Consider the following 22007-nt stretch of genomic DNA (forward strand, 5'->3'; position numbering starts at 1 on the left):
GAGGGAACGGGTCATGTGGATTCTTCTGACTCACTTCGTCCTGTGCAATCTTTCCAGCTTGATTGGCAAAGACTGTCTTTTCTCATCTGTGGGGAAAATGCTGAACTGGGGTTTCAAGTCGAGGCACGAAAGCACGGCATTTCAGCCCTAGGGATTATGATGTTTGATCTCCTCATTTAAGGATGACACAGAGCCAGGGTCACAGCTAGTGAGACGCAGAGCTAAGAAGAGAACCTAGGTCTTCTGGAATCGCTGAGCACAGGAGATTCTGCTCAACTCCAAGCCGCTGGGAGGGACCTTCCTAGAACCTCAGCTAGTCTGGGGCATGGCAGTGGATTTGGAGGAACGATGCCCAGCCCGCTCACCTGCAGAAACCCGGACGGGTCGTTCTCCTTGATCACCTCCAGGCAGTACTCCATCAGCCCCGTGGACTGGCGCAGCTTCAGCGTGCAGTGATTGATCTGGTCCCAAACCATCTGCCACGAGAAGTATCCCTAGTAACTGTCTCATCGAGGAACAGCAGCCCGGCTGCAGCGGCAAGCGGCATGGGTCCCGGCTGCCTTGCACCCTCTCCTGCTGCTGCTGTGTTCCTGAGCTCCACGTGCCCTCGTTACGTGGGCGGTAAATGGACCCACTTCCCAACAAGCAGGGTCGCCACACCCCACAGAGCAAACTTCCTGAACTCTGGATAGAGAAGCAGGGAACGTGCACCCCCTGAAACCCTCCTAGTGACCGATGCCCCAGTCTCACGCGTTGGGTGGGAACTCAAGGGGCTCGGCTGCTTTGCATGTAAACCATGGCTCATCCCCAACACACACTCCTTCTTTCCTTGAAAGTAACATTTCCTGATTCAGTTGGGAAATGTCTGTAGAATAGATCGAGCCCAGACAATGAGATGAGTAGTTTCTGTCAAGGCAGGGTGTTCACGGGGCACCTGCCTGGCCCGGGGACCCAGTGCCGAGTGGGGGGAAGCCTCCCCCTGCCGCGGTGGCCACTGGCTGTGGTGTCCCTGCTGACCACTGCGAGCACCAGACATCAGAAAGCCCGAAGAAGGGGGAGAGCCGGAGCCTTGTCACCCGCCGTGGCCACCTCTGCTCTGCAAGATGAGAACAGGCAGTGTCCCTTCGACAGAAAACAGGGGCCGGGAGAAGATGGGAGAGAGTGGCCTTCTGACTGAAAACAGCAGGATTCAGGCATCTCCCTCCAGCTTTGGAGGGAGAGCAGGGGTGCTGATCGCTTCAGGGAAAGTGACACGAGTGTAAGTAGGTCCCGGGCCAACTTGCTCAGCCCTTCCTCTCCCCATTCATTCATTCATTCGTTCGTTCATTCATTCGTTCGTTCGTTTATTCATTCGCTCGTTCATTCATATGTTCGTTCGTTCGTTCATTAATTCGTTCATTCATTCGTTTGTTCATTCGTTCATTCATTCGTTCGTTCATTCATTCGTTCGTTCATTCATTCGTTCGTTCGTTTATTCATTTATTCATTCGCTCGTTCATTCATTCATTCGTTCGTTCGTTCATTCATTCGTTCGTTCATTCGTTCATTCATTCATTCGTTCGTTTGTTCATTTGTTCATTCATTCGTTTGTTCGTTCGTTCATTCATTCGTTTGTTCACTCAACTAACACTGACCCAGAGCCTACACTACGTGCTCCCCCGAGCTCGGCTCGGAGGCCGTGATGGGACCGAGGGCATCGGCCGCCCGGGGACCCACCTTCAGCTTGTTCTCCCTCTCTTTGGTAATCTTGGTAAGCAGCTTGGCTTTCTGCCGGGTTAGAGCATCAACCAGCGCGTCACACTGAGCCACCAGGCAGGCCTCGTGGTCCAGGCCGTTCTCCTGCGGGATGCACAGAGCTTTAGGGAGAAGACACGCGGAAACGTGGCCAGCACGAGAGACACAGGGGCACACCAGCAAGCTCGTCCCGGGGTGAGCTGTCCCGTTATTGAACTGGAAACAGTGCACGTGTGAGTCTCAGCGCATCTATAGGATGGAGGGAATATTCAGTCATCCAAACCATGAGGGTTTGTGAGGGTTTTCAATGCCACGGGAAAAGTTCGTGAGAGAGACCGAAGAAGAAGAGCAGCTGCAAGCGTGTGCAGCGTAACCGCACACTGCACGTGCACGTGCGTGTGTGTGTAAAGCAGTGGAGCAATGGGTCAAAACGGCGAGGGCGTCACCTCAGGGGCTGAGATATTGGTGAACTTTTCTTACTTCTGTCTGTTATTCTCTACTTTTCAAAATTTCTATAACATACTTTTGCTTTCTCTAATCAGAAAACAGTAAAACAAACAAAACCCACTGTTCTTGCTGTAGGATCTGACTCTCTCAGTTTAAAAAAAAAACAAAAAAAACCTTTCAACATCACTCAGGTCAGCCTGGATTCAGACCTCGTGTCATGGGCTGGTGGTGTTCTCTCCCACCCCTGCCCCAAGTGCCTATTTGAAGTCCTAACCCCCAGGACCTCAGAATGGGGCTGTGTTTGGAGACAGGGCCATGAAAGAAGTAAGTTAAATGAGGTCATCAGGCTGGGCCCTGATCCAGTCTGACTGGCGTCCTTACAAGAGGAGATCAGGACACAGACACACACAGAGGGAGGACGGTGTGAGGACACAGGGAGAAGATGGCCATCTGTACACCAAGGAGAGAGGCCCTGGGAGGAGCCATCCCTGCTGACACCTTGATCTTGGACTTCCAGCCTCCAGAACCATGAGAAAATAAGTTACTGTTGTTGAAGCCACTCAATCGATGGTACCTTGTTACAGCTGCCCCACCCAACGGATACCTCCGGTGTCCCTGAAGCATCAGAACCAGGACAGGAAATGCCTGGCAGCGGAATTCTGTGCTTTCACTTATTAGGAAGAATGGTTTTTATTGGCTGCTTAGGAATTCAGTGCCCTCAGTCCTTTTTCCCATCCAGACACCGGAATGCTCTACGGTTCGTGATCTGTGGGAAAGTTCCCCCACGCGTGCATTTATTTATACGCTGTCTCCCCGACAGACAGAGCTCCTGGGGACAGAGGCTGTGCCTTATTGATCTGTGCCGGGCTTGTGTGTGACACAGCATGGGTGCTCAGTAAATACATTTGTTTAGTAAATGATGCTTTTATATTTTGATGCCTTGGTACAAAAGCACCGTATACAGATACCGCCTAGGGCTACGTGGCCACGCAGAGTGCTGCATTATTTCTGCCCAGTTCTCTTTCTAGGATTCTCTCTGAGTTCATGCAAAATCCCTTTCCTATCAGATGTCATAGGGGTGTCAGTGGATTGAGTGTGTGATGTCCGCAACATCTGAGGCTGTGCAGTGGGACAATTAGGCCTTCTCACGTTCAGCACTGAAAAGCGCCTGCCACGGGGCCTTTCCTCTCCTCTGCTAAGCTTCACGTACCTCCTGCAGGGACTCCCCTCCCAGCCGGAGCTATGCTCACCTGGATCTGCTGCAGAATGTTCTTCAGCTGAACTAGAAACTCCTTGGCTTCCTTTGCCTTATCGGAAACTCCATTTAAGGCCTGAGACAGTTGGGCCTAAAAGAGATCACAGGTTGAAAAGGAAAATTAGGTGTTAAAGGCACTTGGTCTGCACTTCACGAAGGCTTGTGTTTATAAGAGGGTAGAACCCAGGAACCGTCCTCACTTACGAAGGGACCGCTATTGACTCCCGGACTCTATCGCATGTGTTTATTTTTCCAGCAATCGTTGATAAAGTGTTGGTTGACCAACCCTCTTCTGTCTGGACCCCAAAAGCTGGGTAGTAGTAAGGAGCATTCAGCTAATTGGTTCAGGCTGACAGGACCCAGGACAAGAAGGCAAGTAGAGCCTTGGCTGGGTCTGGCCCCCTCCCCGCTGTAGCAGTTGTGCCCCCCCATCAGTAGGAACTCAGACGCCTATGTGAGGGAATCCCAGGTCCCAGGCCACGCTCTGCCCACCCCACCCCTGCACAGGCGCCTTTTGGCCTGAGCGGGATGGGCGGGGAAAGGAACTGGAAGTGAGCCTGAGCCATATGGACTGGGGGTCCCAAGACATCACGTGGAAGGGGATGAGGGTGGCCTCCTCCTTAGCGCTAGGGACTCCTTACCCTGCCCAGTTGTTAGCTTCAGGCTTCTTTTGAATGAAACACATACACACACCATCGAATTTGTCTTCAAAATCTTGCTATTGAATAGACTGGTGCCCTTGGTTTTTAACACGACTCATGTTTCAGAGTAAAAAGCTGAGGGCAGAGCAAAAACGGGGCCAGAAAGGCTGGGTCATACCTGCTCTCCACTTTCTTTTCTTTTTTTTAAAAATTAGAGTATAATAGCTTTACAATGTTGTTTCTGCTGTACAATGAAGTGAATCAGCTGTATGTATACATATATCCCCTCCCTCAGGGACTTCCCTCCCTCCCACCCCGCATCCCACCCATCTGGGTCATCACAGAGCACACAGCTGAGCTCCCTGAGCTATACAGCAGGTTCCCACTAGCTATCCGTTTTACACATGGTGGTGTATTTATGTCAAACCTAATCTCCCAATTCATCCCACCCTCCCCTTCCCCCGGCTGTGTCCACACATCCGTTCACTACGTCTGCATTTCTATTCCTGCCCTGCAAATAGGTTCATCTGTACCGCTTTTTCCAGTTTCCACATATATGTGTTAATATACAATGTTTGTTTTTCTCTTTCTGACTTACCTCACGCTGTATGACAGACTCTAGGTCCATCGACATCTCTACAAATGACCCCATTTTGTTCCTTTTCATGGCTGAGTAATATTCCATTAGGTCTCTGCTCAGATATGATCTGTCAGTGGGGCCTCTTCCTTTGCCCTGCTTTATTCTTCATAATGTTCATCACCACCCAACACAGGTTTGCTTCCTGTCTGTCTCTCCTCCCGAAAATGTAGGCTCCCCAGAACAGGGACCTTGCCTGGTTGCTCACATACAGAAAGAGCACGATGCCCATGGCAGCATGAAACAAGTATTGGTTGAATGACTGAATCAATGAATGTGATTCTGTGGACCATATCCCTGGTTTTCAAAGTGTGGTTCTCAGACTGACAGCATCAGCATCATCCAGGAATTTGTTAGAAACGCAAATTCTCCAGCCTCACCCCTGTCTTACTGATCAGAAACTGGGGGTGAAGCCCAGGAATCTGTCTTTTAACAAGCTCTCCAGGGGTTTCTGATGCAGTTTGCGATCCACTGGATGGTACAAACGTAGCCACGGAGTGGATGAGGAGACACAGGGAGAAGGAAGGGGCCTCAGACCAGGGTCACCAACGTTCAAGGTGAGGTCAAGGTGAGGTCTGGGCTCTGTCCTGCTGGGAGACAGCTGGGAGCCTCAGGTGTGGCTCAGCAGAGAGGCAGCTTCCAGAGAAGCTCTTCCTTCTTCCACTGGCTTCCCCATGCCCCCCACCTCAGCTGGTGTAGGCCCCTCCCTCCACGGGCACCCGGCGTGGACCACTTTCTGCTGCAATTATCCACGCAGGAAGAATATCCAGTCGACCTTACAGGAACAGCAGCGTGTTCTGTGTCTGCTCTAATCCAGCTGCCACCAGCATGGGTGGCTCTGAGCACCTGAAGGTGGCTAATGTAACTGAGGGACTGGATTTAAATTTTATTTGAAGTTTTCAGCCACCACGTTTGGCCAGTGGCTGCTGTTCTGGGCAGCACAGATCTTTTTTTAATTTTAATTTTTTTTTTTTTGCGGTACGCGGGCCTCTCACTGTTGTGGCCTCTCCCGTTGCGGAGCACAGGCTCCGGACGCGCAGGCTCAGCGGCCACGGCTCACTGGCCCAGCCGCTCTGAGGCATGTGGGATCTTCCCGGACCGGGGCACGAACCCGCGTCCCCTGCATCGGCAGGCAGACTCTCAACCACTGTGCCACCAGGGAAGCCCTAATTTTTACTTTTAATATGTATTTGGCTGCGTTGGGTCTTAGTTGCAGCGCGTGGGCTGTTGCCCCGTGGCGTGTGGGATCTTAGTTCCCTCACCAGGGATCGAACCCCCGTCCCCTGCACTGGGAGGCAGTTTCTCAACCACTGGACCACCAGGGAAGTCCCTGGGTAGCACAGATCTTTGCACCCATCCTTAGAGGGGTCCAGGTCCTCGGCCAGCTCAGCCTGTCCCTGATAACCGTGCCCAGCAGGAGCCGGAGAGGCCGGCATCACTCAGGCCCATCATCAGTGCCCAGAAAAGAGGGGCACCTCCCTCCCCACCACAGTCACCCAGAGCAGAGGGCCCACTGAGGCTGCACCCCTTCCCTCCCCAAGGAGGGACCGATTCCCAGGAACCTATACAATCCTTCATGGCGGGGACTTTGTTTTTTGTCTTTGTCTTTCTAGCCAGGCATTGGCACAAAGCAGGGGCTCAAAAACTGCTCACTGGCTGAATACAAAGCAAAGCAATTGCTCCACTAGAAGCGGATGCTAAGCTAAGACAGGTCCCTGCAGATCCATCGCCACGGCGACCACCTTTTCCGGCAAGAGGCTGCATTAGTGAGAGTCCCCTTCCCTTCACCCGGGGAACTGGAGCCAGCGGGGCTCTGTCCCCGCCAGCCCTGGCCTCCCCGCGGCCCGTCCCACCCCAGGGCCTGTGGACCTGCTTCCTGCTTGGCAAGTAGACCCAGGACCCTGGCAAGGAGCCCAGAACAGAGTGATCTTTGAGGGCCTCCAGGGACCTTAGGCAAACGCCCAGCTGAAAGGGGAATGATCTCACAGCTCAGGAGACACGGCTCCAGGCCCACCAGACATGCCCTCTGCTTTCTCTTGACGCCGTCTGGCCCCGGCCCAGCAGGGTGCTCGCCTGCACAGAGACCTGTGCCCGGTCTGCTGGTCTCCGGGAAGAGCCCGGACACCCATGTGAGGTCCGGTCGCCATTGAGGGATGTCCCGACAAGCACACACTTGACCCTTTCTTGACCCCAGTTCCTTCCTGTGTGATGTGGCCACGAGACACCTCTCCTTGCCCAGGTGACAGCACTGTGGAAACTGGACCTGGTTATTCCAGTGGCAAAGGAGTCAGGGTTTGGGCGGCGAAGGTGGAAACCATTTCTCAAGGGACAAGTGGTTCACTTATTGGCAACGTGTTATGGGTTCACAGCATACCGTATTTGGCTTCAGTGTTTTGAAACGTGCTCTTCCTCTTTTCCACAGGGACTACCTTGGGGCCAGCAGGGGACACTGAAAATTGTGTCTTTCTGGTCTGAGAGAAGAGCCTGCCGTCTGAGAAATGAGAATGGATTGCTCTGTCTCTGTGGATGTTGGTTATACTATCCTCTTGGAAAGAAAGGAAGTATCCAGACCGAAGATAAATTTTTTAAAATGACTGAATGGATTTTAACTTGAATCAAACATTGTATTTTATGCCTTTTTATTCCTCTAAGGTTAGAACTACATTGCTGCAGAGTCTCTAAGTTTAGACAGACAGCTTAAAAATGTATTTCCAAGTGGGCCAAACCACCTGCTTCCTGGCCTAGCGTCACATCTTTGCCTGCATCCCGAAAGAGTAGCTTCTAGGTACGTGGGGTAGCTTTCTCCCTTCTCCGTCCCATTCTGGATGGTGTTAGAGGACCTCATACTGCATTAAGCAAGAGAACTCTGGGCCAGTACAGTCAAATCTTGGCGCTGTCATTCATTAGCTGTGCATCTTGGGAAGATGCTTCATCTCTTTGTTCTATAGGGTCCTCCCCTGTAAGGTGGGAATAACAACCCCTACCTCATACGAGTTCTTACTATTATGCTTAGAAATATAGCCCAAGCTTTCCCGAAATCCTCTCAGTTGTTCAACCCATCATATAGGGGTTGTTACGGACTGAATGTGTCCTCCCCAAATCCATATGTTGAAGCCTTAGCCTGCAGTGTGATGGTATTAGGAGATGGGACCTTTGGGAGGCAATTAGGTCACATAGGTGGAGGCCCCATGATGGGATCAGTGCCCTTGGAGAGCGCTTTCCCCCTCCCCTCCCACTGCACTGAGGAAAGGCCACGTGAGGACACAGTGAGAAGGTGGCTGTCCGCAAAGGCCCGAAGAGAGCCTCAGCAGGAGCTAAGCTGGCCGGCAGCCGGATGTTGGATGTCCAGCTTTCAGAACTGTGAGAAATAAATCTCTGTTGTTTTGTGGGATTTGCTTATAGCAGCCCAAACAGACCAAGACATGAATTATCTAAATTACCCAACTAGGACCTTTCAGAGATAATTCTCATGTTTGAAACAGACTCTGTGGAGAAGCCCCTAAGTTGTCTCCTTTTATTTATTTTAGAAAATTAATTAATGAATCTGTGGCTGCGTTGGGTCTTCGTTGCTGCGCGCGGGCTTTCTCTAGTTGCGGCGAGCGGGGCCTGCTCTTCGTTGCAGTAAGTGGGCTTCTCACTGCGGTGGCTTCTCTTGTTGTGGAGCACAGGCTCTAGGCGCGCGGGCTTCAGTAGTTGCAGCATGTGGGCTCAGCAGTTGTGGCTCGCGGGCTCTAGAGCGCGGGCTCGGTAGTTGTGGTGCACGGGCTTAGTTGCTCCGCGGCATGTGGGATCTTCCCGGCCCAGGGCTCGAACCCGTGTCCCCTGCGTTGGCAGGCGGATTCTTAACCACTGCGCCACCAGGCAAGTCCCAAGTTGCCTCCTTTTAAACTTGGTCTTTGTTCTCTGACGTCAGGATTACCCAGCAGAAGTGCAGACGTCAGGCACCAAGCATCTGGAGATGGCCACCAAATGCCACCTCCTCTGATGCTTTGCTTCCCTCCCCAAGTGGAACGTGCCCTTGGCACTCCTTCCCGGGCGTGTCTCACTCTCCTTGAGATGGGCAGCCCAGGGGAGATGCGTCTGCCCCCGTCCTGTCGGCCACCCTGCGAGCTTGCGCTGTGCACCTCTGCGCGGCAGCGCGGGCCTCGCACCTGGAGTGTGCCCCGCAGAGATCCAGTCAGTGGGCGGGTCTGCTCCAGATTTTGTCTGACTAGCTGCCCCGAGCTGGCCACGTCTCAATCCTCTTGCACGCTGGGCTTAATTAAAACGGCCATGCGGCCACTCTGGACCCGCCATTTCTAGGGTATGAAGCCCCATCTGGCCCCGGGCACTGGCAGTCCAACCCTGCCCTGTGGATCAAAGCTCTTTTCACGACTTCTGGGTACTAACTGTTTCTAGTTAACCGCTGGCACGGATCCTGCCCCAGTTGAGTCCTACTTGACAGAACCTCCGACGCCCTCCCTCTCCCCGCCTCTTCTGGAAGACCAGAGGGTTGCACCTAGGCCTGCTTCCCCTTTCCTGATCCACCTGCTACCACAAACGGCTGCAAAAGCCCCGCTGAAGCACTGGAAAAGCCCTTCGCCAAGAGGCCAGCGACCAAGAAAAATACGACTGCCCTGGTGGTCAGCCTAAACCGAGGTGCAGCAACACGGCAGGGGGCCTCGGGTGCCCTTACTACTGAAGCAGATGCAGTGACAAAGCTGGAGACTGCATGAGAGGGTACTGTCCCACCCACAGGGACCACACCTGGGAACAGGAGAAGGTGGGTGAGACAGGCACATGGAGGCTCTGGAGGGGGTGAGGACACGACCCACACAGGGTGCGTGAGACCCCAGCCCTACAGGATCCCCCTTCCCAGCCTGCCCCCATCCAAGGGTCCAGGTTGTAAAGGATGTGTCACACAGGTGTGATGCTAGGGAAGGACTGATGCTAGGGGTCCAGCGGAGCAGGGTGGGCCTCGGGTAGAAGTCTACCTAGAGAGCGATCAGATGAATATTTGCCGGGTGGCAGGCCCCTTCCATGGTAGACTGAGGGTCCCCCAGAAGCAGAAGGGGTTTTTGGCAGGAGAACTAGGCTCCAGGGGTGATGCAGGCAGCCTCTCTCTTCAGTGGATGTGACCCAGATTCGGGGGGAGTCCCCGTAGGCAAAACAGCTCAGAGGATCCGCTCCTGTCCCCACTGGCTCACTGTGTTTCTGGCCACTGAGCCAGTAACGAGAGGTGGCTTTGAATGGGGGTCTCCAGATGCTAATCTAGTGCTCTGTTCTGTGCACTGAAGCCACCTCCAACCCCCAGAACCTCTATATGGAGACATGCTGTCTACGAAGCCTCCATGGTCCCTGACAGTCCCCACCCAGGACCGATACTCCGAGAGGCTCTACCCTCCTTTGACTCTGCAGACTTATTCAGCCCCTCGTGTTGTGGGTTCTCACGGTATATTGGCTTCTTGTTGCTGCTATCAAGAATTACGATAAACTCAGGGACCTAAAGCAACACTGGTTTATTCTTTTATAGTCCTGGAGGCCAGAAGTCCGAAGTGAGTCTTACAGGCCAAAGTCAAGCTGTCAGCTTCCTTCTGGAGGCTCTAGAGAGAGGGACCCCTTTTCTTTCTTTCTTTCTTTTTTTTTTTTTAAAAACATGCCCTTGGCTTTATTTATTCATTTATTTTTAAAATATTTATTTATTTTGGCTCCACCGGGTCTCAGCCGCGGCACGTGGGATCTTTGTTGCCGCAGGTGGGCTTCCTAGTTGTGGCTTGCATGCGGGATCCGAGGTCCCCGACCAGGGATTGAACCCAGGCACCCCTGCATTGGAAGTGTGGAGTCTTACACACTGGACCACCAGGGAAACCCCGAGAGACCTTTTTTCTTGTCTTTTCCGTCTTCTAGAGGTTACCCACGTCCCTTGGCTGGTGGCCCCTTCCTTGCATCACTCAGCCTCTCACTTCTGTCCTCCTATCTCCTCTGACTATGGCCTTCCTGTCTCCCTCTTACAAGGGCTCCTGTGATGACCTTAAACCAGCTGAGCAATTAAGGATAAGCTCCTCCCCTCAAGATCCTTAATCTAATTACACCTGCAAAGTCCATTTTGCCATGTAAGGTGACATGGTCACAAATTCTGGAGGTTGGGACGTGCACATCCTTGGGGGCCTTTATTCAGCCTGCCATACCTGGCAACTGAATTGATCTCTTCTAGTCTCCTTTGACATGTGACGGATGAACTGTTCAACGTCTGCTACTTCAGAGGCCTGTGCGCTGGATGGAGTCGTATTGGGCGTATGCAGTGCCGTACTCCCAGCTTGGGCCAGGTGCCAAGCACACGGAGGGACCAGAAGCCATGCCCCTCTGAAGGTCTGATCCCACCTGGGTCCTCAGCTCCTTACTGAGGATGCAGGACAGGTATCAGGACAGGACCCACCCAGAGAACTAACATCTACCCCACGAAGACCCTCCCCTAAGGCCAGAAGAGGGTGCTTCTCGTGCCACAGGGTAAAACGCAGGCTGCCTGGACCCGGCTGCCCCCTGGCGTTGTGGCCTCCCCTCTCTTGCCCCGGTACAGCTCTCTGACGCTCATGACCCGGGTCAGTAGCTACGGTGATGACGGCAGACAGCGTTCACTGAATGCCGACACCAAATAACGTGTCTAATTTTGTTGGTTTCTCACAACCTCCCAGGGGGGTGCTAGCATGTTCCTCATTTTACAGAAGAGGGGACCGAGGCTCAAGGTCACACAGCTAGAAGCTGGTGGATGGAGCTAAGGCGCCCACCAAGGTTTCTCCGAACCCAAAGCCATTGCTCCTAGCACTGGGCTGCCTTTCAGATACTCAAGCAAGACAGAGGAAGGAGAAACCCTGATTTCCAGCCAAACCGTCCGTAGGCGGGCTGATGGGGAGGGACAGTCCGTCCTCTCCTGGCGGCATCTTGACTCACCTTCTTCCTGTTCAGGTGGGGCTGCCTGTCCGTCGAGTGACTTTCTCCATCTCCCCTCCATTAACGTTTCGAACGTGCAGCTGCCTAGGGAACCAGAGCAACTTCCGAAGTGTCAGAGCAAGGCCCCCTTCAGCCGGGTGACGTGGCGGTACAGCAGTGAGGCGCAGCGCCCCGCCCCTGCCCGCAAGCAGGGGGCGCTGTCGGGACTCCCACTCCAGCCCTGCGCAGAGGCAGCCAGCTGGGGACCGCAGGACCCGGAGGGCGCGTCCTGATGCAGTTGAGGGGTGGGGGGTGGGGTAGAAGGGGTTTATGTGGACAGTCACAGCACGCAGCGCTCAGAAAGACGTTTCTCTTTATGAGTCTGACGCCAGCTGCAACGTGTGGGTTCTTTCCCCACACCAAGCGATTCTCCGGTGCCAGCCGGCTGTCCTACAATTCAACTCAGCTCGGACACTTTCTATCTGCAAAGAGCGTCAGATCCCGCAGGTTAAGGGCTCAGGCCGCAGGTCTGTCTCCCCTTCAGCCAATCGCAACTCCAGGTTATCGCCTGTGCTTCCCGCCGAGTGCCCAGAGATAGGATGTTCCCACACCTCCTCCTTGGGTTTGATTACTTTCCCAGAACTCAGAAACGCTTTACTTACTAGATCACCAGTTTATTATAAAAGGATGTAACTAGGAACGACCAGACGGAGGAGATGCAGGGGGCAAGGTCTGGGGAAGGGCACAGAGCTTCAATGCCCTCGCCCCACATCTCCGCGTGTTCCCAGCCCGGAAGCTCTCAGGACCCCATCCTTTCGGGGTTTTATGGAGGCTTCATTACACAGGCGTGATTGATTAAGTCGTTGGTCATCGGTGATTGATGGAAGTGCCAGCCCATCTCTCCTCCCCAGAGGCTGGGAGGAGGGGTGAGTGGGGGATTGACAGCTACAGCCCCTACTCACACGGTCGTTCCCCTGGCAACCAGTCCATCCTTCGGCTACCTGAGGCTTTCCAACGATCACCTCATCATGAAAGATACTTTATCACTCTCATCACTTAGGAAATTCCTAGAGGTTTAGGAGCTCTGTGCCAGGACCCGAGATGAAGACCAAATATATATCTTATTATAAATCACAGTATGACACTATTACACCGGGAGGCTGTGTAATGCAAGAATGGAGAGGTCGGGGGAACACGTAAGCAGCTGCACTCTGGGGGAGAATAAAAGGAGGATTTGCTTTTATCTGTGGAGGGTACGGCCAGCGATTCACTCCGCTGTCCCTAAAGCTAGATTCCCTGGCCCTCAGCCTAACTGCCTTCCCAGGGCTCTGGGGGGAGCGATTAGGAGCCACTGGGCACAGAGCCTCTGCGCTAGGAGAGCTAGCCGCCCTGCTCCCGCGCTTCTGGGGCACACGGTCAAGGACAGCCGAATTTTCACCGAGTGTCTGGCACGCTCACTCAGCACAGAGGAAGAGGCTGTGAAATGGGGCCAGGGCGCGTTTCCTCCCCCCTTTTCCTCCTCCACTCACTAACAGGTGCTGGCTTTTTAAATTCGCGCCTGACGATAATCCCTAAAATGAGTTTAAAATGTCCTAATCCTTTGACAGAACAGCAGTAATAAGAGCGGTGTGGAGAGCTCGTTTAAGAAAATCAAAAGTCAGGGGCTCCTGGACAAGCAGAGAAACTACCTTCGAAGCACCCTCTGAGAGCCTTGAGCACTTGTGGCCACTGACTTTCCGCCCAGGCAGGTGGCCCTGCACCCTCCCATGGTAAGGCCCCCTCCCCGCCTCCTCTCAAATGCTCCCTCCTGCCAAGGGGTCCCAAGGACCCAGCCCCTGGGACACCAACAGCTAACACAGTGGTGACCTCCTGGCCTTGTCACTTGCCCGGGGAGCTTCTGAACTCTCCTCTCTTAGGTTTATCTTCTGTTTAAGACTCCTATGTCCGTTAAGATGAGCAGCCCAATTGGGCTTGCGGATTCAGCAGACATGGGCCTCACGGGCGTGTGTAGGTACAGGCCTCTGGCAGTAGGACAGAAGCAAAACGGCCAGAGCGCCACCTCTCCATCACGCAGCCCTTCCCAACTCAAGGCTGCACCCTGGGCAGCCTCAAGGGGAGGTGTCATGGGTTGAATTATGGCCGCCTAAAAAGATGTGTCAGAGTTCCAACTCTTAGGACCTCAGAATGTGACCTTATTTGGAGACGGTGTCTTTACAGAGGTACGCAAGTTAAAATTTGGTCATTAGGGTGGGTCCTAATCCAATGTGGCTGGTGTCCTTATAAAAAGGGGAAATGTGGACACAGAGACAGATGTACACAGAGGGAAAACGCCACGTGGAGATCGGAGTTATGCTACCACAAAGCAAGGAACTGCCAGAGGCTGGGAGAGAGGCCTGGAATAGATCCTTCCCTAGAGACTTCAGGGCCGTGTGACACCCTGATCTCAGACTTGGCCTCCAGAACTGTCCCTCATAAAATGGGTAGTAGTATTTGCATGTAACCCACACACGGCCTTTCACATACTTTAAATCATCTCTAGATTACTTAAAACACCTAATACCATGTAAATGTCATGAAAAGAGTTGCCAACATGTGGCTAACTCAAATTTTGCTTTTTGGAACTTTCTGGAATTTTTTTCCTCAACTAATTTTGATCCACAGATGGTTGAATCCTCGGATACAGCGGGGCAACTGTACCTTGATACACTCACATCACACACTAATACAAAAGGGTTTAAAGTGGGAGGTTCACAGCTGTCCTGCTTAAATCATAAACCAGGGTAGACCCCGATCTGTTCTGTCCTGCCTGGAAATGCACTCCTCCTTCAGTAAGAGATGGCGTCTTTGCTGGACTCTCTCTCCTCCTGGCCCTTGGGGCTCAAGGTCTCCTCTCCTGTGGCTCTTGCTGAGCAAGGGGGGGAACCCTGCAGCCTGGCCGTCGAGACCTTCACCCAGTCACTGGCTGATTCGTCAACAGGCACCCGTCGGCCACCTACAGCTGAGGAGGCCCAGTGGTGTGCTGGTGGGGGGTCAGCACCTCCGCCCTCCCTGGGGCTTTTGAACCCAGACCCTGGCTTCCAGCAGATCCGCTCCCCTCGCTTCCCCCCCTGCATTGTGAGCCTTGTCCCAGCCGTCCCTTGCCCTCACAACGCCCACCTGGAGCCCTGGATCAGCCTGCCCAAGGCCAGGTGCACTTCTCCTTATCCATGAAGTCTTCCCGGACTCCATGAGTCTGTGGGGTCCTCCTCCCCTCTGCTCCCCCTTGGCCTCCTGCTTACCCCCAATTTTAGTCCTTGTCACCGTCTGTCTGGTATCTAGTTACTTGTCCCCTGGCCCTCAGTGGAGCGAGGCTCCTCCAGTGAGACGTGAATTCATCCGTGTGCCCAGCGCGGGGCCTGCACACAACAGGCGCTCGCTCGCGTGGCTTGTGGATTGACTGAGTTTAGTGCTGTGTGCTCTGGGGCAGCAGAGAAGCAGGGGTGAGTCTTGGCTCCCCCGGGCGGGGCCCCGGTGTGCAGCGGGAGGTGTCTAGGTTGACTTCCGGGGGCTCCGACGGCTGTGGCGACCCCGCCTCACCGCCTGGCCCGTCCTGCCCATCCTGCTGGGCCCGGGGCCTCTTCCCGGGGCTTCTCCCTGGGGGGCCCGCCCTGGTGGGATCTCCTGAGCACCACTCCTTCCCCACTTGACTTGAGTAAAAATAGAGCTGGATACCTTCTGACTTTCCTCCCTCGGTCCCTCCAAAGTGGCGGGTGGGATGCAGGGTGGCCCAGGGGATGGAGGGCTCTTCCCTCCCAGAGGTTTGAGATCACAGAGTTGTGAACCCTGACAACGGGGGAAAAAGGCCAGGAGTGGATGAGGTGTGACTACAAGGTGGCTGGTTTGACATCCCCCGTTCCCACCGCCGAGCCAGCCACTCAGGCTTTGGCGGACGGGAGGTGGTGACGGGGGCAAAGCTCCCCAGAAGCTCGGCTCAGCCTCGCGCTAACCAGGCCGGAGAGCGGACTAAGCTCCTGGACCTGCCAGCCGCGTGCCCAGGAGCCTCGCCATGCGTGGACTGGACTATGGAGTCAAGGGCTGAACTCTAAGCCTGGTTCTATGTGACCAAGTTTCTGTGTGAGCCTTTGTGTCCTCACTGGAAATGGGGGCAGTGATGTGCACCCCAAGGGCTAGTCCAAGGTTTAAGAGAGAGCCTGCGTGGAGAGCCCTGGGCTCAGGGGCTGACACTCTAGGGACGGGGGTTCTGAGCATAATGAGATCCCAGACAGGGCTTCTCCAGACCATCGCAGGCACCGCTGCTTCCCTGCTGTTGGCCGTCCATTAACCTTCTTAACGATACTTTTGTTTTGCCTTGAGAAATTGCCTCTTTCCCTCCAGGTACCATCTGGTAGGACTGGGATCATGGCCCCAGTCCCACTGTCGTCACCCAACAAGGGGCAGGCACATGCCCTGCTCTAGCTGGGAGTATGTCAGCTCCTTGGAACTCAAAACTGAGACAGGGGCGAAGGAACGCAGAAATACAGGCACTTGTTCTACAGGTCCCTGACCAGACTCCCGGGAGGAGACCATTCTTGTAGCTCCTGCTTCTTAGGGCTCGAGAAGGCCTTTGGAACCTGAATGCCAGCTTTGGATCCCAGCTCACATCCTCTGTGCCCTTGGGTGAATTGTTTAGTCTCTTCCTGCAGGAGGTGCCTTGTGGTGTTATCGTGGGATTGAGTTGCTACCTGTGAGGTGCTGAGAACAGAGGCTAGCAAACACGCAGGGCTGTATGTGGTCCCTGTTGTAATTTTGAACATGGCTCTCAAAGCTCCCTCGGATTCTGGAAATGCTTAGAAACAAGTATGTTATTTTTCCAGTAAATTTTCTTCAATTCAAGTGAACCACAGTTGGTTTCTTTCGCTCTAACTGGCTAGGAGGCTAAACAAACACAAAGATATCTATGTTGTAATTAGTGATTCATGCTGCAGCTGCATGAGCTCAGTCCCTCTGGAGACGGTTGATGGCGAGAGGCCTCTCCTCCGCCCTGACCACAGCTCGGCTTCAGACTCCGATTCCCCAAAATGCTGACAGCTCAGAAGTTCTCGGTGAGCTCCTGCCCCAGGTGTGCAGGGGGAGCAGTTCAGCTCGTCAACAGGGACCTTTAAGCTGCCAGTATTGATCTTTCAGAGCCACCAACCAAACTTCTCTGGTTAGGACTTAACGCTGAGGTCAAGAATGAGGCAGGCCTGAAGGGAACTGGCTACCTCACTGCATGTACCCATGCGCACACGGTTGCATCCCATTCTGATAAGAGAGTCAGTTAGTGCCAAATGACCCTCAAGAGGGACTTCCCTGGTGGCACAGTGGTTAAGAATCCGCCTGCCAATGCAGGGGACACGGGTTCGAGCCCTGGTCCGGGAAGATCCCACATGCCGCAGAGCAACTAAGCCCGTGTGCCACAACTAATGAGCCCGTGAGCCACAACTACTGAGCCTGTGCTCCTAGAGCCCGTCAATGAGAAGCCCGCGCGCAGCAGTGAAGACCCAACACAGCCAAAAATAAATAAATAAATAATAAATAAATAAATAAATAAATTTACAAATGACCCTCAAGAGCTCACACATGCAGGAACCAGATCCAGAATAATTGGAAATTCCATGTCCCCCCCAGAGCGTGGGCTTGTCAGTTCCTGTAGGAGTGAACAGGCAAGGGCAGCAGCCTGTACCACCTTCAAGACACAAGCCACCTCGGCACGACCTGCCAGTCTGCTCCATCCCTCGACACCCTTGCATCTCTGTTCACCTGCCTGATGTGGTCTCCCCCTTGCTTTGCCAGCACCCACAAGTCATCATTCAAAACTCAGCTCAGACGTCCCTCTCTCATGCTGCTTCCCCTCCATGCCACCCCCTGAAGGCCGGTGGAGATGCTCCTTTTCTGGGCCCCCATGCCACCCCACACCTCATTATACTGGACTGCCATCATGCATTTACCCTTTCTTCTGCTCAGCTGTGTGGTCTTACAGGATGGGTACCCTGGTCTGCTTCATCTCTGTATGAGCTATCGGTGTATAGTCAATAAGTATTTGCTGAACAGATGCATTAATTAGTTATTTTTTTATTGGACAATATGGCGGAGAAGTTATAAAATGAACCAAGGATCAGAAGCAAGTACCAGAGCTCCATTTCTGCTTTGCATCCGACATGCAATGTAACGTCCGACTGGTCATGGAACTTCACTTCTTACACTTTGGGGGTAACTCACTATCAAAAAGGATTATACAGCCCTCATTTGTCACTAACCACGTAGAGATATTAGGAGGAAAACACGCTTGCGAGGTACACTACGCGTCTCATACTGTCATTTCAAACTTGCTCAGGAAGTGCTAGATTTATGTTTCTCTCAAAAGAGAACACATGGATTTTAAGCGAAATGAAACTATCCAGAAAAAGGTTCAGGGTAAAGACAAGAAGTTCAGAGAAGATCCAAGTAATCCAAAAGGCATCCTTTAGTCACCTCCAGACAGCATGCCCGATTCCAGGAGCTGTATGTGTGACAGGGAACGCCTGTCTCTCTACGGTTGAGGGATCATGGAAAAAAGCCCACATTAAAAAATAAAAATCAAGTATGAAAGAAGTCTAGGTATGGATTTGGTAGAGAACACTGCTAAATTTAAAAAAGTGTTTTGGGACTTCCCTGGTGGCGCAGTGGTTAAGAATCCGCCTGCCAACGCAGGGGACACAGGTTCGAGCCCTGGTCCGGGAAGATCCCACATGCCGCGGAGCAACTAGAGCCCGCGAGCCACAGCTACTGAGCCCGCGAGCCACAGCTACTGAGCCCATGAGCCACAACTACTGAGCCTGCGCGCAGCAACTACTGAAGCCCGTGAGCTTATGGTGAGGGCTAGTCCTCCTGTCTGTCAGGCAGGGCTGCTCCAGGTGCGTTCTGAGACATTCCTCCCAAAAGTCTGCTCCATGGACCAGGAGACCCAGAGACCGTCAGCATCCTCTAAAGGAAGCTGGTGTCCTTCCCAACCAGTATTCTTTGGCTCCACAACACGGCCCACAAGCACCGCACCCCATGCCCATCCCCTACCCAGTCCCCAGGAAGACACTCCTCTCCCTGCCTCCAGGCGGGCTACTTCCTTCAGCTCACAGCCCTGGCCTCCATCTTCCATCAGGGCTGGGACAATCTGCCTTCATCTCCATGAAGAGGCCAAAAAATGCAAAAGTGATTTATCTGGTTCCTGGAAGTTGTACGAAGCAAGGCCAGCAGTGTCGGTCTGGTTGTAAAAAGACAAGACACACGGGTCTTTTATTTCTTATAAATCGCTGTTCTCTAGGTGTTGCTTTCTCCTGGATATTTGCAAGGAGAAGGCTGCTCCATGGGACCCACAGCTCCCTCTGCTTGTCTCTGTCTGCAGAAATCTCCCTACGTTGGCATCCCCAGAAGCCTTTGCAGCCTCCTCTCCTTCTCTTGTGGCTCCGCAACAAGAGAAGCCACCACAATGAGAAGCCCATGCACCACAACAAAGAGTAGCCCCCGCTCGCTGCAACTAGCAAAAGCCCGTGTGCAGCAACAAAGATCCAAAGCAGCCAAAGATAAATAAATTAAAAAAACAAAAAAACTGTTTCCTCATTCTTCTGCAACCAAAGGAAAAGACAGAAATATTTTGACCAATAACCAGGGCCTGGCTCGGGCAAGAGACACAAGAAAGTGAAATGGAAAGAGTGTGGTTGTATTAGATAGCCTCAGCTTGGTAAGCTGCAGTAACAAACATCCCCCACCAACTCAGAAGCTTCCAACAAGGAAGGTTTACTTCTTGCTCACACTGGACGCCCATTGCACGTCACATGCCCTCTTTGTTTCAGGATCCAAGCTAAAGGAGCATATCCCATATTTGAGACATCTTAGCCTCACAGCAGAGGAAAAGGAGCTATAGCAGGAACACACCTTGGCTGTTAAAGCTTCTCCTGGGAGGTAGCACACATCACTTCCTCTATCATTCATTTGCCCGAGCAAGTTACACGGCCCAGCCTTATATCAATGGAGAAAGAAGTACAGCTTTCCCACAAGGAGAGCAGAAAATATTTTGAACAAATAATTAAATCTAGCAAAACGGTCTCTGGAGTCAGGCAGACTTTGGCTTTCCTTTACTAGCCATGTGCTCTTGGGCAAATTCTTCCTCTCTTATTAGAATCTACATGCTGGGGATTATACTTCCTACTTAGTTGTGACAATTAAAATCAAATAACACATTAAAATATCTGACTTTTTTCTTCCTTCCCCTGGGTCACCCAACCCCTCCTTCTACCATTGCCTTCTCTCTCCGTCCTGCTGCCGACACCAGTGCAATAGGTTTGGCAGGAGAGCATTTGCAAGAGGGGCAGGAGAGGGAGATGGCACCCGGGGAGACACGGAGCAGTTGAGAATTGCTTCTGATTTATTCATTTGGCTGCGCTGGGTCTTTAGCTGCAGCACTTGGGATCTTCAGTTGCGGCATGCGAACTCTTAGTTGCGACTTGCGAACTCTTAGTTGCAGCATGTGGGATCTGGTTCCCTGACCAGGGATCGAACCCAGGCCCCCTGCATTGGGAGCGTGGAGTCCTAGCCACTGGACCACCAGGGAAGTCCCAAGAATTGCTTCTTAAAGACAAGACCCTGGCTTCATATTTCAGCGAGAGATAACAAATAAATCCCTAAAATGTTTTAATGTTTGTATAGGACTTTATCCTAAAGGGAATAGTAGGATAAGCATCTAGAGATGTCATCGCATTACTAAAAACAGTAAACATTTGTACATGATCTTAAATGTTCAGGAATAATGATTAAATCAGTGATGTTTTATCCACATGAATGAATATCCAACATCCATTAAAATGGCAACGTGTTTCTATATCGACGTAGGACAATCTCCATAACAGATTGTTCAACGGAAAGAAAAACATTATACCAAAAGCACATGTAAGAAGAGCTCATTTATTTAAAAATTATATACATATATATGATCGCTATTAAGGTAATTATATAAATGTGTGTGTGTATCACACATGTAAGAATTGTAAGAGTATAGGTGATTTTTCACATGTTTCTTTGCATCTCCTCTGTATTGTCTGAATGTTTAAAAATAATGCATATTATTCTTTTATAATTAGAAAAAGCAATAAAGTTACTTTCATTAAAAAAATTCATATGTTACTAAGATCTCATTTGAAATTTCTACCCTGGGCAGCTAAGCAATTTTACTACTGAAAACAGTCACTTGCTCTTTCCCCAAATGCCCTCTCATTCAGGACATTTGAACTCCAGAACAATGTCTTGATGCAAAAATACCGTTTCTTATTATAACCCTGGATGGCTAATATTTTCAGCATAATTGACTGCGGTGATCTTCATAAGGGCTCAGGGAAAAGTCGCAAGGATGCCAAGGCTCCCTTCGAGAGCCCCCTCTCTCCTCCATCCCCTCTCCTGCTCTCCACCCAGAGTCTCCAGGGCCCTCGCTGCCCACCCAACACCACAGCCCCTCTCTCACCTCAAAACCTTCATTCTCCCCGACCCACGACCGGAATCTGAACTCCCACTCGCCTTAGAGTGCCTAGTCTCTGCTCGAAAACAATTCAAATTCAATCCAGCCAAGCATTTTCACAGGGTACGAGGAGACGACCGGCTTCCTCTGCCTGGTTGGTAACTTGCGACTGTCTTTCACTGTCTTGATCCTTAGTGCCTCCGAATGTGACTTACGGGGTCACTGCAGGTGTAGTTAGCTAAGATGAGGTCACAGTGGGGTAGACTGGCCCCTCATCCAGTATGACTGATGTTTTTAGAAAAAGGGAAATTTGGACACAGACACACACACACACACAGGGGCAAGACTGGAGTTATGTGGCCACAGGCCAAGGCACCCCCTGAAGCCAGGAGAGAGGCCTGGATCAAGGCTTCCCAGAGCCTTCAGAGGGAGCGTGGCCCTGTGACACCTTGATCTCTGACTTGCAGCCTCCAGAGCTGTGAGACAATAAATTTTGGTTGTTTTAAGCCATCCAGGTTGTGATAATTTGTTACAGCAGCCCCAGGAAACCAGTACCCTATGCACAGTTTTTATTCCTATTCTAACACATGTTCTTTCATATATATTCACTAAATGGAATCATATTACACACAGTCTTTCTCTACACCATAAAGTGGGCTTTGGGTTCTTTAGAGAAGAGGGGACGCGGCCAAGCTGCTTATTCCTTCAGGAAAGAGGTCGGGGGTTACAATAAACTGAGTGCCCTGCAGCTACCATGCGAACCTTTACTTCATCTCACTTCGTCCTCATACCTTTCAAGTGTGGAAACTGAGGCTGAGAGACATTAAGAGACCTGTCTCGAGACACAGCTCCAAACTGAACCCAGAGCTTTTGATTTCAATCCAGATC

General features: G+C 52.2%; 1 protein-coding gene across 2 annotated transcripts in view; it reads right to left on the reverse strand.

Moving 5' to 3' along the window:
* The window catches only part of TRIM67 (tripartite motif containing 67), a gene marked incomplete at both ends in the record, with an annotated part of 47691 nt that overhangs the window by 10324 nt on the left and 15360 nt on the right, over positions 1 to 22007 (reverse strand). For both annotated transcript variants that reach the window (XM_082853966.1, XM_082853965.1), the window contains 3 exons: positions 366 to 476; positions 1717 to 1839; positions 3432 to 3527. In XM_082853966.1, coding sequence (XP_082710092.1) covers positions 366 to 476; positions 1717 to 1839; positions 3432 to 3527 — 330 coding nt within the window. The remainder of the gene's footprint in view (positions 1 to 365; positions 477 to 1716; positions 1840 to 3431; positions 3528 to 22007) is intronic.

The sequence above is a fragment of the Leucopleurus acutus genome (genome assembly GCF_964270905.1).
Source record: "Leucopleurus acutus genome assembly, chromosome: 14".
In the NCBI taxonomy this organism is placed as follows: Eukaryota; Metazoa; Chordata; class Mammalia; order Artiodactyla; family Delphinidae; genus Leucopleurus; species Leucopleurus acutus.